Genomic DNA, 13,768 nt, shown 5'->3' on the forward strand with positions numbered 1-13,768 from the left:
CCCTTGTACTCGTGGCCCAGTTTCCAATTCAGTCCGCGCCAAGCCTTCAAATGGGGCTAAATGTTACACGGGCTGCAGCCAAGAATCGTATCAATCGCGTTCCCCGCCAAACAAATGGGTACACTCTCGGCATTGGGCAGACTTTTCTTATCCTGTGATCGTCAAACATGAACACTTCCTTCCTTCTCTCCCCCACCTAACCATAACACAACCCCCCGAATCTATCATGGGTGCATCTATACAGAGCCTGTGTTTCTCTCTCTTTATTATCCTCGCCATCTCTGGCCAGGCATATGGCTTCGGTGCGGGGAACATCGCATCACTTGCCTCGATCGAAGGTCAGAATTGGCGCCACGGTGATATCGAAGATGCGCTCTTGAATCTGTTCCTGGCCCGTGGAGCGGGTGGACAGAAATTCAGCAAATTGGATGTGAAGCGCGTTTACTTTGGCAACTGGCTGCGGGATTACAGTCAAGCTGTTGATGTCGGTACCGTCAAATATGTCAGTGCGGAAGCTATTCGTATTTTGATTTGGGTGCTTGGATTTATGAGCTTTGGGTGAGTACCTTAGCTTTGAGATCCTGGGATTTAGCTAATGAAGGATGACAGTTACGGTACTGGCGAGTTTGAGGTCACTACGGAACGACTCGGATGCTATCAGCCTACGGAACATATTGATAATCCCCAGGGATATGCGGAGGGGGATGATGCTCGCAACTACGACACACGTCTGCGAGGGCCGGTGGACGAGGAGCGGGAACTCTCTATCGATCCACGCACAGGCCTGAAATACTACATTGCATCCGAAGATATGGGTATCGACACCTCGGCGAATCTGATCCGCAATGTCCTCGGTCGTTCGATTAAGTACGGTCGTCGTTATGCTCGTTCCGGCAACAAAGACGATCTATACGAGGCCCTTCGATTGCTGGGAACAGGCCTGCACTGCTTGGAGGACTATGCCGCCCACTCAAACTATACTGAGCTGAGTCTGATTGAACTTGGGGAGACCGATGTCTTCCCGCATGTTGGACGCGACACCATGCTGGAAGTTCAGGGTGCACGCGACATGGTCTATCCCATCGTGACCGGAACCTTTGGTGGAGTCGATTTCTTTCACTCGGTTCTGGGTGAATTCACCGATAAAGCCACGCAATCGGAGATGCAGTCGCTGGAGGGTGTTATCGCTGAATCTGAGAATGATAGTTCATCAGAGAGTGTCCTGCAGGGACTGTTGAGCAAGATTCCTAGCGGACTATTCGGCGACAGTGGTGCCGACGCAAGCCAAATGGATGACTTCAAGGCAAAGTCCGATGAAGCCAAGCACAATACCCCTAGTGTCTCTCCACGAGAGCCTGAGGAATGGACTCGTTATCTGGAAGATGTTCAGAAACAGATCTACCCCGTCCTGGAGTGGCATGACAAAATGCTGAAAGCAATCAACGAGGCGATTGAGAAAATCCCCGTATTGCCGGAGTTGATTGAACAAATTCAGAGCGAGATTACCATCTTCGTCTTTTCCGTTATCGCTCCCTATGTTCTTCCCATCATTCGGCAGGTCAAATCCGAGCTTGAAACTGGTTCCTCGGAGGTTATCCAAAGTAGCCAGCAACAACAGCATATCGTGTTTAATGATGACTCGTCATCAAACCCTACCCACTCAATGCTGTCTAAAGACCATTTCTCGAACGTGCTCAACGAGCCAGCTGGACGCATTGCGTCTAGCGTTGTCAAGTGGACAGTCCCTCAGCTGATGCAGTGCTGGGATGACGAAGATGCCGATATCGATCGAACACTGACTAGAATCATTACTGGTGTTTTCCACCACCCCGCTCTCCGCGAGTATGGTGACGACGGTGCGAACGAAATGCGTGCTATCATGTTCAATACGGTTGAGGAGTGGTGGAATGAGAAGGGTAGTGAGGGACAAGACTATCTCCGCGAACAGCTGAGTCGCGATGGTGTTCTCGAGGGCAAGAATCATAAGGAAGGTGTTCAGGACTGTGGGCATGGCTGCGGAAAGCCTCTCGCTCTACCCAAAGTCAACAACAACTTTGGTGGAGACTCTCAGTCCAGTGGAATCGAGGGTATTGCCTCGCAAGCATTGGGAGGAGGAGCACTCGGTGGACTGGTTGGTGGTCTTGTTGGTGGTATGGGATCTATGGTCTTGAACGATGCCATCGGTCAACAAAGCTCCGGGGGACGAAATGATGATAGTGATGATGATTCCCGTCGTCGCCGGCACCACAGTCGTCGTGAGGACGAGTCGACCGGTGGCGAGCTTCCATCACATTCTCACGAGGAATACCACTCTGGTAATGGATATGTACAGCGCACCGACCAATATGCCGGCGATGGGTATGTTCAGCGTACTGACCAATATGTCGGTGATGGGTATGTTCAGCGTACCGATCAATATGCTGGCGATGGATATGTGCAGCGTACCGATCAGTATGCCAGTGGCTATGCTCGCCCTGAGTATCCACCGAATCCCCCCATGCACCCTCCTCCTATGCAGGGCTATCGCCGCGAGGAGTACCAGCAACAAGAGGATGGAGGCTTTTATCATCGACAGGAGCGACGAGAGGAGTATCATGAAAGTAGTCAAACGGAATATGTGCAGACCGAGTCGCGATACGACTACGGACCTCCGCGTTCTGCTTTCCCGCCCATGGAGCAGCCTGGATATGGTGGAGGATTTGAACAGTAAGTCTTTCTACAAGATTTTCAATCGATGAAATATAGTCGTTGATCAAATTTTTTACAGGGGCCATCAACCCGGTTATGGACGACCGCCACCACCACGTGGTTTCGATGAGTTTGAGAGGCCTAGCTACCCACCTCAAGAAGGCTACGGCGAGAGATTCGAGGAGAGAGTAGAGTATGTGGAACGGCGTCCTCGAGAGGAGTCACCCAGGGATCGCTCAGGATCCCGAAGTGGTAGCGATGATGAACATTCTCACCGACATCGCCGACACCATCACCATCACCACCATGAGCATTCTGGTTCAGGTTCAGATTAAGTATATTTATATTTTGTGAAGTATATCTACATCAAAACTACCACTCCTTGATCTCGCCAGGAGCTGGCTGCTCTGTTCGGATAACCTTGTCGCAGTTGAGTAAACGCAGGGGATCAAAAGCCAATTTCAACTGCAATAGATGTTAGTTTGGTTTAGAGTAGATGAAATGAATATTTGTAAGAACTTACCCGGCGCATGGCATCCACTGTAGTCTCGCCCAGCTCGTGGGCGAGATAATCCCGCTTAACGAGACCAACACCGTGTTCTCCTGTCACGGTTCCCTCCATCTCGACGGCACGCTTGACCATGCGGTGGATCACTCCCTCGGCCACCTTCTTCTCGCTCTCATTGAAGAGAATAATTGCTGGTTTTCGGTCAGTATGTTTTGCTTGTCTGATAAGCAGCAAGAATGCTTACCGTGGAAGTTTCCATCTCCAACATGACCGCAGATTCCAGCCAATAAACCACTCTTGGTCATATCCTCCTTAGTCGCGTCAATAATATCGGGCAGTCTGCTCATTGGAACAGCCACGTCGGTGGTCCAGACGCGATCTTCCGGTCCTCTGCGCATGGCCATCACACTCCACAGAGCCTGTTTGCGGGCACTCCAGAGTTCCTTCATTTCTTCCGCACCACGGGCAAACTCAAAGGACTTGCCCGAAGCATTGGCAGCGAGTTTTTGAACCATGCTGATCTGTTCCTTAACGGCTGATGGGGTTCCGGTGAATTTGAAGAAGATGGTAGGAGACTCCTTCCACTGACGGCTAGTGGTCTGGCTAGCATTGATGCACTTCATTTGCACGTCATCAAGAATTTCCACTCCTGCGACGGGGATACCAGCCTCAACGACTTTAGTGACACACTCAGCGGCATTCTGAATGCTAGCGAAACTGGCAACAGCCACATTCTCGCTCTGAGGACGGACGGTCAGTTTCAAGGTTGCCTCCGTTACGAGACCCAGGGTACCCTCGCTACCAATGAAGACCCGGGTCAAGTCATATCCAGCACTGGACTTGCGTGGGCGTTGACGGGTCTTGATTACTGTTCCATCGGCCAGGACAACGGTCAGCGAGAGAACCCACTCGCGCATCGTTCCGTAGCGGTACGCATTAGTTCCTGAGCAGCCTGTTCCGACCATGCCACCGATCATAGCACCGGGGCCTGGGTCGGGGGGGAAGAAGAGTCCATCCTTGGTAAGCTCCTCGTTCAATTCCTCCCATCCTAGTGCCGGCTGGACCACAACGTCGAGGTCACTCTTGTTCAGCTGCAGGATGCGGTCCATGCGACGGAAGTCAATGCAGACACCGCCACGAGTCGGAGCGAAATGACCCTCCAGACTTGTGCCGCCAGAGTACGGGGTAACCGGGATGATGCGCGAGTGGCAGACCTTCATAATCTTAGACACCTCCTCAGTGGTAGAGGGGTAGAGGATCAAGAAAGGCTTCTCATTTTCCTTCAGCGAGTATGAAGACCAGTCCGAGCCGGCGTGTGAGTCCAAGTCACCCGGAGTAGTCGAGACATTTTCTTTTCCCAGAATCTCCACGAAATCAGACCAGGCAGCCTGGAGGTTTGACGGGGAGACATTATGCTGAGCCGGTTCTAGATCCACAAGTGGACTTGTAGACGAGGAGGGAAGAGCAGCGGGCTTAAGCGATCCGAGATAGTAAGAGCCGGTGGAGAAAAAGACCAAAGCTGCGCAGAATTAGCGACGGTGCGTTCGGGAGGGACGGAGTTGCCTACCGAAGAGTAGGGCGGCATACCGGCCACCGGGGGACTGAGTCTGGTACTGCGCAAAACGTTCTTGCTCGGCCCGCTCGCGCTTCAGACGTGCTTGGGTACTCTCGTAGAGCTGGCTCTTGAAGGATGCCTGCGGCTTCTCCTGGTATCGGGCCGATACACCGAAGAATCTTTGTTGTGGGAGGGTTGGACGAGCTCGAAGGCTGCGCAATGCCCCTCTAAGGGCGATGGAATGTGGGTGCACCATGGCTAGAGGATGTAAGAGCAATGCGAAGCTCTAAGCATCCAAACGGTGACTAAGTGAAGAGGCGGAAGCACGATATTCGATTCTCCGCACCGGGCTTGGCATGCACGGGCCCAGACCTACGCAACAGCAACTATGTATAGCTATATAAGCTATAAGCTTGTGTTTCAATCATATGTGAAGTATTATATATCTATGCTAATATTTGTTGTTTTATTTGCGGTAAGTCTCTTGTGATTTTGCATACATCATGCTGGTTGTAGGATCCGTTGGATAGCTGTTTCACATTTATATATTTATATCCATTTCTTCGTGGATTAGAATCTTAATTGATACCAATCATTCAGTAGCCGCGCTCATATTTAAATGCACGACTCTGTAAAAAACAACAGCTCCTCGTGATCAAGTGTGGCGTTAAGATGACATAGGCAAAATCGGGTAAAAGTCCCCCGCGGGTAAAATCCCAATTGGATCCACTCGGGGCAGGTCATCCGCTACTTGCGGGGAGCACCAGCTCGGTTCATTCCACATTTTGCCGGTATTGGATATTTATTTCCATAGAATTGCTACTTCCTTTCTCTTTCACTCATCCAGCACATCCCCTATCTGACACAATGACTTCCACCGCTCAGGTAAGTAAAATGGAAGGCATTCACCGCCCCTCTCTCTCCGGATTGAACTTGGCTAACGTGGCGAGAGTTTGTAGAACCTCTCCTTTGTCCTGCAAGGAATCCACCAGGTTAAATTCGAAGACCGTCCCGTTCCAGAGCTCAAGAACCCGCACGATGTGTTGATCAATGTCAAATATACCGGTATCTGTGGTAGCGATGTAAGTGTAATAGGTTCGATGCGGGGTAGCGCAATACGGTGTGACGAGATGATAGCTGACTGGGATGTGTCGCGATCGCTAGGTCCACTACTGGGAGCACGGTTCGATCGGTCAATTTGTGGTCAAGGACCCAATGGTGTTGGGCCACGAGTCTGCGGGTATCATTACTCAGGTTGGATCGGCGGTCACCACATTGAAGGTGGGCGACCGCGTCGCCATGGAGCCTGGTACCTGCTGTCGTCGGTGTGAACCCTGCAAGAGAGGAAAGTACAACCTATGCGAGGACATGAGATTCGCGGCGACTCCCCCATACGATGGAACCCTAGCCAAGTACTATGTTCTCCCCGAAGATTTCTGCTACAAGCTCCCCGAGAGCATGTCCCTCCAGGAGGGCGCCCTCATGGAGCCGTTGGCTGTTGCAGTTCACATTGTTCGACAGGCTCAGGTTAGCCCCGGTCAATCAGTGGTGGTGTTTGGTGCCGGTCCCGTTGGTTTGCTGTGCTGCGCTGTCGCAACCGCTTTTGGAGCATCCAAGGTTATTGCCGTTGATATTCAGCAGCCTCGTCTGGACTTCGCTCAGAAATACGCAACCACTTCCACTTTCATGCCTAGCAAGGTGGCCGCACTGGAGAATGCCGAGCGGTTAAACAAGGAGAATGACTTGGGTGCTGGTGCTGATGTCGCTATTGATGCTTCTGGAGCGGAGCCGTCGGTGCACACTGGTATCCATGTCCTCCGTAACGGTGGCACCTACGTGCAGGGTGGTATGGGTCGGAGCGAGATTCAGTTCCCCATCATGGCCGCCTGCTCTAAAGAGCTGACCCTCCGGGGAAGCTTCCGCTACGGCAGCGGTGACTACAAGCTAGCAGTCGATCTGGTATCATCCGGCAGGGTGGATGTGAAGAGTTTGATCACAGGGACTGTCAAGTTCGAGGAGGCTGAGGAGGCTTTCGTGGGAGTCAAGGCTGGAAAGGGTATTAAGACCCTCATTGCCGGCATTGATGCGTAATGGATGTTGGTGACACCTAATTTATACGGCTGTGGTTCATGAGATAAAAAATGAGAAATGAAACACAAAATAAGTATTGCGATTAGTTTGTCCATGAGATCACTAGGAGAAGTCCACCGCCCTCGATATCTTGGGGTCAAAAGACAAGCTCCCATTTCCAGTAGGCTGTGATAAATAAGCATCTGTAAATTCATGAACGAACATCGAAAGAGGGGTATCGTGCAGGGATTCAACGAAAGACATGTCAAAACAAGTGTAATGAAAATAAAAGAGATCACCCTATAATATCAGCAACAACCTTTGTTTCGTCGGGACTGAGTACCACCCAAGCGAAACACATCTTCCCATTCTCTCATGCCACCCTTCCAACCCGCCGAGTCAGGCCTGTTGCCTCGTCGCCGCGATCGAAGTGGCAGGGCATTCTCTTCTAATGTGGCTCTGCTCCGAATGCTTGAAGCGTCGCTGGTGCCGTGGCCATACAGTCCTCCATCTCCATACTGAATGCCGCTCTGAGGATCATCCGGGTCAATCTCACCCAACTCAATCTTCGTGAGGATGATCCGCGCAAGTCGGTGAAAGACCTCCTCCACACCTTCTCCAGTCAGTGCGGAGATCTCCACAGCGACAGGGATATTCGATTGCGCCGCCCAACGAGCCGTGTCCTCCCGACTCACCTCCCGATCCTCAGCGTATGTCGCCGTCATACGTGTTCCAGTGCCCAGATAGTTTGTCGAGCGCATGGAGCTATTGGCATCGAAGGGCAGTGAGGACTGTTTACTGGAGCTACTCGACGATGGCGGGGCTCGCATGGACTCGTCGGGTACCTCGGAAGTATGATCGGCGAGATCAGCCTTGTTCCCCGCTAGCAAAACAGTCAAGTTCGGAGAGGCTAGGGCTCGCGCATCCATCAAGAAAGTCGGGAGGGCAGCGAAGGAAGGGTAGGAGGCGACATCGTAGATGAGAATGGCACCGGCTGCACCGCGATAGTAGGATCGAGATACGGATCGGAATCGTTCCGTGCCGGCCGTGTCCCAAAGCTGAAGCTTTATGCGTTTCCGTCTTGAACCCGTACCTAGCTTGATAATGCGGGAAGAGAATTCGACGCCGATGGTCTGTGATGATAGTACTCGCCCTGGGGAGAAGGGTTAGCTAGATGCGATCGGCAAGGTCTCGTGGTGGTCGTACATTCATTCTTGACGAATCGGTGTAGCACACAGGATCTGAGTTTAGACCCGAACGGTCAGAAATCGCCGTTTTCTCTGCTTTTCTTTGAACTTCCTGGTGAAACTTACTTCCCCGCACCACTGGGTCCTAGGAGGATTACTTTGGCTAGATAATCGTACATGCTCCCCAGTTCCTAGAGAATGGTTAGATAGGGGATTCAGGGGGGGAGGAACGGGATTTACCTGATCCTGATCAGGAACTGAGGAGACAGAAGAGGCGGCAGAGAGACCTCTAGAACGCATGGAGACAGTGAAAAAAAAGGGTGTTGAGAGGAAGAAGAGGTGATCCTCAAGGTCCTTGAGTGATTGGGTTGATCAGTACCTAATCCCCGACCGCCAATAACTGCCCTAGGATTTAGGCGCTATTGAATTTACTAGCTGATTTTACGCTGGATAAGGAATTATGATTCTATTGACTATTTGGAAAACATTACGTTTAACTCCTATAATCTCTCTAGAGATATACTGTCTGGCGTGGATACGACATGAGGCTGAATGGATAAATGCAGTCTCTCACGACGATTATGAACATAAGCCTAACCATGGAATTCCCCATGTCTTTAAGCTGATTGGCTCTCATGTAGGCGCAGCACATGGGCATTGATACCATGCATATGTCATAAAATGTCATAAAGGCCGTACTATTGTACTGCGCCTTGTAGAGGCTGACAGTGGGCCAATGAAGTATTCCCTTAAATTGCTACCATGCTACAGTAAGTTAATAAAGTGGCGGTGCAGGGCCCTCGTATTCGTTAAGATCGTCAGGGTCTCCGCTCCCAAAGCAACCCCGAACTTGGTAACTTTTCTTTTTAGAGTTCCTTTTAGAGCCAAAAGCTTGCTTTGTGTTGCCTTTCCTTGTCTTCTTTTTTTTCTTTTAGTTCATCTTGCAACACCGTCTCCTCTCAACACATCCAAATTTCCTCGGAATATTCACCTGTCATGAAGTTGGCTTTGACGACCGCGCTTTTTCTTTTGTGCTCCACCGGAGTCACCTCCTTACCGACGGACTCTCAAGGCCTCGCGGTCTTTGAAGTTCCTGGGGATCATGAAGTGGAACTAGAGAAGCGTCGTGGTGGTGGAGGTAGCCACAGCAGCGGGAGCAGCGGTGGAAGCAGTGGAGGTCGTTCCGGCAGCAGCAGTAGCAGCAGTGGCAGCGGAAGTTCGGGTTCATCGAGTTCTTCAAGTGGTTCGACAGGCAAAACCGGTTCTACCAGTAATACTGGCGGTACAACCAGCAAGGGTTCAGGCACAGCAGCATCTTATGGCGGCGGAAGGTACGATAAATCCTACTATGATACATATGGCTCCACTCGCAACAGATACGGGTCTGGCTCGTCCTATGGAGGATACGGGTCCGGCTCGTCCTACGCAGGGACCAGTTCTCCTAGACTTCCAAAACACAGGACTTACGGTGCAAACAGATATTACGCGGGAGGCGCAACTACACCTTATCGAGCCGGCTCTTCGGCACTAGGAATCACTCCATTCCTGTTACCAGTGGCCGCCGTGGCTTTCTTTCCCGGACTCTGGTACCATCCCGTCTACGCTTACAATTACAACCACAATTACAACTACACCAATGAGGACACCAACAAGAACACGTCGTTGCCAGTGTCATGTCTGTGTGAGGAGTACCAGGAGTGTGGTTGCGAGGATAATAATAACAGCACTTATTATAAGTCTTTGTTCAACGGCACCCAGCCCACGAATAATAGCGTGGTGAGAGTGGCCACGGTCAATGGCACGGAGAAAATTTACATCAACGGCACCCTGGCCAATGGAACCACTGCTGCTGACAGTTCTGCCGCCTCAGGGGCCATGGCGACTATGTTGCAGGCCAGTGGGTATTGGGCGACAGCGGCTATAGTGCTTGCTACGGTGTGGAGTATCTAATGAGCCGAGGATGGGGGCTAAAGGGGCCCCGATGAAAAGCGCACGAGGCTTCATGCACGGCTTTTTTTGCTTTTTCTCTTTTCCTTTTGTTTTCTCTTGGCTTGCGCTTTATAATGCCTAGCTCTGCTAGGATTGCGCATGCTGCCAAGCCCCCTAACGTTCTCTAATGTTTTTGACGATTGCTTGCTCGTACAGTACTGATGGGCTTGGCTTATATTCTTTACGCTTTTTTGCCTCAAATACCCCGGCGGGATCATTGCAGCATTTTTACTCTACTGATTAATGAAATTTCATTCTATAACTCCTTTTTTCTAACCGAATTCTGTTATCGTCATCGGAGTAATGGCACATTCCAGTGGTCGCTGGGGCGGTTACGTCTGCCGCTAAACCCAACACAGATAAGTGTACTCCTAAGATTGGGCTTCATTTCCCGCTTCCGCCCCTTAGCAAAACAGACTTCTCATTTCTCTTCTTTCCTTCTTCACTGATCTCAGTGCCATTCGTTTTTGATCTCTCCAAGCACACGGGCTGTCGCATTCTTTTCTCCCCGCTGCATACACTCTTTTATCAATCAGACTACCAGATCAATCAATCTCAAACACCCAAAACCCACCTCAATATATAACAAACATCGCAATCATGCACTTCTTCAAGACTATCGTTCTGCTCCTTGCTCCCATCGCACTTGCTGCGGAGACTGTCACCGCACCAGCCGTCACTGTCACCAAGACTATGACCCTGGTTCCCTCGGGCTACACGACTCCTTGCCCAACTTCGACCTCGACCTCGACCCCGATCTCGACTTCTACTCCTCTGCGCACTAGCACTCCTTACACCCCGAGTCCTAGCGCTACCCCTAGCTTCAGCTTCAGTGTCAAGCCCAGCTCCACCCCTCTGATCAAGGCTACTTCCGCCCCCATCGAGGCTGCTGAGCCTACCCAGGCTGGCTCCACCGAGGCTTCCCAGACCGCTGCCGCTTCTGCCGCCGCTTCATCCCCTGCTACCGGTGCCGCCTCGCGCCAGCTTCCCGGTGCCGTCGCGGCGGGTGTTCTCGCTGTTGCCGGTCTGCTGATGGTCTAATTGGGATCCACCCAAGCTTTTTGAATATGCGCGTTTTACGCGTCGGATCTTCAGATCAACCCCACCTACCTGCTTTGCAGACTCCCGCGGCTTATGCTTGCGGATCACATACCATCTAGGATGGTCACTACATTTCTTATTTCTTCTACATAGGGCTTTTGTTCTTTCTTCTTGGTTGCCCACCTTGAGTCATACATATTTCTATTATTTCTGCATCCGTTGATGCACACGGCTGCTGTGATGTGTTCTCCGAATTCTTCATGCCTATACCCTTTTTTTTTTTTATCTTCCGCCAACCTCTTTATGTCATCCATGTTTTTATAATTTTTTAGCGATTGGATTGATCGGGAATTAATCAGCCCTTTTACGGCTTTGATGGAATCATCTTTGCTGGCTTGGATGTCATCTTGTTCCGATGTAGATTTTGCTTTAGTACCTTCAAGGTTATAGATCATGGAGGGAATGCAATAGTGTAAAGCTTATCCCTTATTTGCTAGTGGGTCCTTAATTTCCGATATCACCTGCTGTGTTTGGCATAATATTCGAAATACGAGGTCCAACGGTCACTAGTCCCTATACGTAGCTGACATCACATCAGAGCTTTAACACGTGATTCGCAAAACATAGTACATATTTCAGAGGGGACTAGGTATGTCTATCTACTACACAGTCTCCAACTCAATTGGAGACTCCAGAATGAAAAATCAAGTAATATCATACAGGAAGCGGCGCTACTTATTCGCTCTTGAAAGTGGCCTCGTATCTATATCAAAGTTAGCAAAGCCGTCTAAAACTTCGGAAGGGTGATAACATACCTCTTGCCTCGGAATCCCCACAGACCCCAGTTACCGCAAGAAACATCATGCGGGTCCTGGTCATTCAGATCCCAACGCAGACTGCGGAAAATGTTCTCACCAGGCTCGAGAAGCATATCGAACTCGCCAGCACACTTCTCATTGACCCACTTGATATCGCGCTCCATATCCCACTGGGTGTATCCAGTGCAGAGAATGGGGACCTTGGTCTCAAGCAGTTGTGGGAGGGTTTCTTGCCACTCAGCAGAGCTGGCGGGGTGGCCCAAACCAGGGTGGAAGAGCATGAAGCAGTCAAGGTAGGGATCGAAGGGTTGGAAGTAGTTGGCCTTGTACATGGTGTGGAAGTAGTCAACGTAGGTGGTGATCTTCATCTGGCCACCCAGACGGTCCTCAACAATTCCACCGAAGGGATTCGATGGTGTGCGCTCTGGCAACGGGTATTCGGCGTCGCGGTTGGTCATGCTCTCGGGACCGATGAAGATCAGGTGAAGCAGGGAGCGGGGGAACATGTACTGGAGCTGCAGCCAGACTTCGCGGGGCAGAGAAGACTCCGCACGGGCACCCAGGATAAAGAGTCGGACTGGAGGGGCCTTCAGGCGCAGACCTTTCACGTCAACATCTTCACCTGTACGCGGAGGGTGCAGAGAGTATCGGAGAGCTAAACGTGGGGAAATCCTTCCATTAGTATATAGACGATAATCAGGGCGTAGTAGCGTAGGTTTCGAATTGCAACATACCACTCAAACTCTTCAATCCCTCGGGTGTCAGCTGGTTCTTGCTTCGCACATTATACGGACTGAGCTCGTGCAGGACACTAGCAATGGTCTGCGGGTAGGTGAGCATGCGGGTAACCTGACGCATCGACCGATCGGAATTGACCGCCTCGAACTCGCGCGTGTACATGAAAGTATCCCAGTTTGTCATGTTGATCACGAAGTTCTCATCCTGAACACCGGGGTAGTTGAATTCAGGGAAGAAGCGGCCAGAGTGCAGATCATGGTCGTCCTCGTTGATCTGGCGAAGAGTATCGCAGACCTCCAAATGAGCCTCGAAGTCGTCCATCCAGTGGCCCTCAGAGCAGTAGACAGGGACACCACAGTCAGGGCATTCGAAATGCGAGTGGGCGGGGGGCAAGCTGGCTCCGTCTGTCTTTCGTGCTTCCGGGTCATGCGGCGACATAGGGGCACGAGTCTGTTGGTGGTCGGGGTGAGGACAATAGGCATGTTCCTTTATGTACGCAGCGCGTTTCCGGATCGCGGGCGAGGGAGAATTGGAGAAGGAATGGAAGAGGTTATCCGGTTGCAAAATAGCTGATGAATCGATGGAGGATCCGGAGGCCGTGGAGGCTGCTCGGTGTGCAAGCGATGGGGGAGAGGTAGGCTTGATCGCGGAGGCAGACTTGCCAGTTCCTTGACTCAATTCTGGTGATTTATCCAATGGACGGTTGTGACGTCCCGAGCCAAAGCTGCGAATCCACGGAGACGCAGCATATCTCCGACGCGAATGGGCGAGGGTCTGCAGGCGAGCCGAGGGCGTAGGGGCGCGGACTCCCTGGCGGAGCACCTGGAGGCATTGGACACAAGTGTAACCACCTGCCATTGTGAGTTGTGGGGTGATTCAGAGGGAAGTCAGTGGGCTGATGGTTGAACTGGTCGTTTTTCCTCGAATGATCCCGTGCACGTGACGAGAAGTGGAGTTCGGGATCATGTAGATCAGGTGTGTTGATGGAGCTTCATATCTGAATTTATACATGCCTCGCGATACGGAAACAGCACTTTGTACTACGTTTTACTGGGTCGGATTTGCAATCGACATCAATTGACTAAAATACAGCGCAGGCTTAATCGTGTATTCGTGGATAAGGCAAAAAAGTCTTGTACATAACACGGTTACAGTCCACCTCGAAAATCAAGTA

General features: G+C 51.2%; 7 protein-coding genes across 7 annotated transcripts; 4 read left to right on the forward strand and 3 right to left on the reverse strand.

The window, feature by feature from the left end:
* Positions 1-226: 226 nt before the first annotated feature.
* On the forward strand, positions 227-3,023 carry N7503_002756 (Het-C domain-containing protein; the record flags this gene model as incomplete). The annotated part of the gene is made up of 3 exons (XM_057062303.1): positions 227-558; positions 610-2,706; positions 2,768-3,023. 3 exons carry the CDS (start codon positions 227-229, stop codon positions 3,021-3,023), a joined length of 2,685 nt encoding a protein of 894 aa, XP_056926265.1.
* A 37-nt stretch (positions 3,024-3,060) lies between these two features.
* N7503_002757 (FAD-binding oxidoreductase) lies at positions 3,061-5,007 on the reverse strand (the record flags this gene model as incomplete). Its single annotated transcript, XM_057062304.1, has 4 exons — positions 3,061-3,153; positions 3,212-3,387; positions 3,441-4,715; positions 4,764-5,007. 4 exons carry the CDS (start codon positions 5,005-5,007, stop codon positions 3,061-3,063), a joined length of 1,788 nt encoding a protein of 595 aa, XP_056926266.1.
* A 605-nt stretch (positions 5,008-5,612) lies between these two features.
* Positions 5,613-6,842, forward strand: N7503_002758 (NAD(P)-dependent alcohol dehydrogenase; the record flags this gene model as incomplete). The annotated part of the gene is made up of 3 exons (XM_057062305.1): positions 5,613-5,636; positions 5,711-5,833; positions 5,916-6,842. Exons 1-3 carry the CDS (start codon positions 5,619-5,621, stop codon positions 6,840-6,842), a joined length of 1,068 nt encoding a protein of 355 aa, XP_056926267.1. The 5' UTR covers positions 5,613-5,618.
* Positions 6,843-7,129: 287 nt separating this feature from the next.
* Positions 7,130-8,318, reverse strand: N7503_002759 (putative Ras family GTPase (Rab4b); the record flags this gene model as incomplete). Its single annotated transcript, XM_057062306.1, has 4 exons — positions 8,249-8,318; positions 8,135-8,199; positions 8,028-8,062; positions 7,130-7,974 (listed from the first exon to the last, which is right to left on the reverse strand). Exons 1-4 carry the CDS (start codon positions 8,306-8,308, stop codon positions 7,130-7,132), a joined length of 1,005 nt encoding a protein of 334 aa, XP_056926268.1. The 5' UTR covers positions 8,309-8,318.
* Positions 8,319-9,004: 686 nt separating this feature from the next.
* Positions 9,005-9,958, forward strand: N7503_002760 (uncharacterized protein; the record flags this gene model as incomplete). Its single annotated transcript, XM_057062307.1, has 2 exons — positions 9,005-9,339; positions 9,487-9,958. 2 exons carry the CDS (start codon positions 9,005-9,007, stop codon positions 9,956-9,958), a joined length of 807 nt encoding a protein of 268 aa, XP_056926269.1.
* A 639-nt stretch (positions 9,959-10,597) lies between these two features.
* N7503_002761 (putative extracellular serine-rich protein) lies at positions 10,598-11,038 on the forward strand (the record flags this gene model as incomplete). The annotated part of the gene is made up of 1 exon (XM_057062308.1): positions 10,598-11,038. The coding sequence occupies one exon, from the start codon at positions 10,598-10,600 to the stop codon at positions 11,036-11,038; it is 441 nt and encodes a 146-aa protein (XP_056926270.1).
* Positions 11,039-11,773: 735 nt separating this feature from the next.
* N7503_002762 (putative mRNA processing protein (Mss51)) lies at positions 11,774-13,452 on the reverse strand (the record flags this gene model as incomplete). Its single annotated transcript, XM_057062309.1, has 3 exons — positions 11,774-11,801; positions 11,854-12,511; positions 12,591-13,452. 3 exons carry the CDS (start codon positions 13,450-13,452, stop codon positions 11,774-11,776), a joined length of 1,548 nt encoding a protein of 515 aa, XP_056926271.1.
* Between the last annotated feature and the right edge of the window lie 316 nt (positions 13,453-13,768).

The sequence above is a fragment of the Penicillium pulvis genome (assembly GCF_028828015.1).
Source record: "Penicillium pulvis strain IBT 33274 chromosome Unknown contig_12_segment0_segment0, whole genome shotgun sequence".
Lineage (NCBI taxonomy): Eukaryota > Fungi > Ascomycota > Eurotiomycetes > Eurotiales > Aspergillaceae > Penicillium > Penicillium pulvis.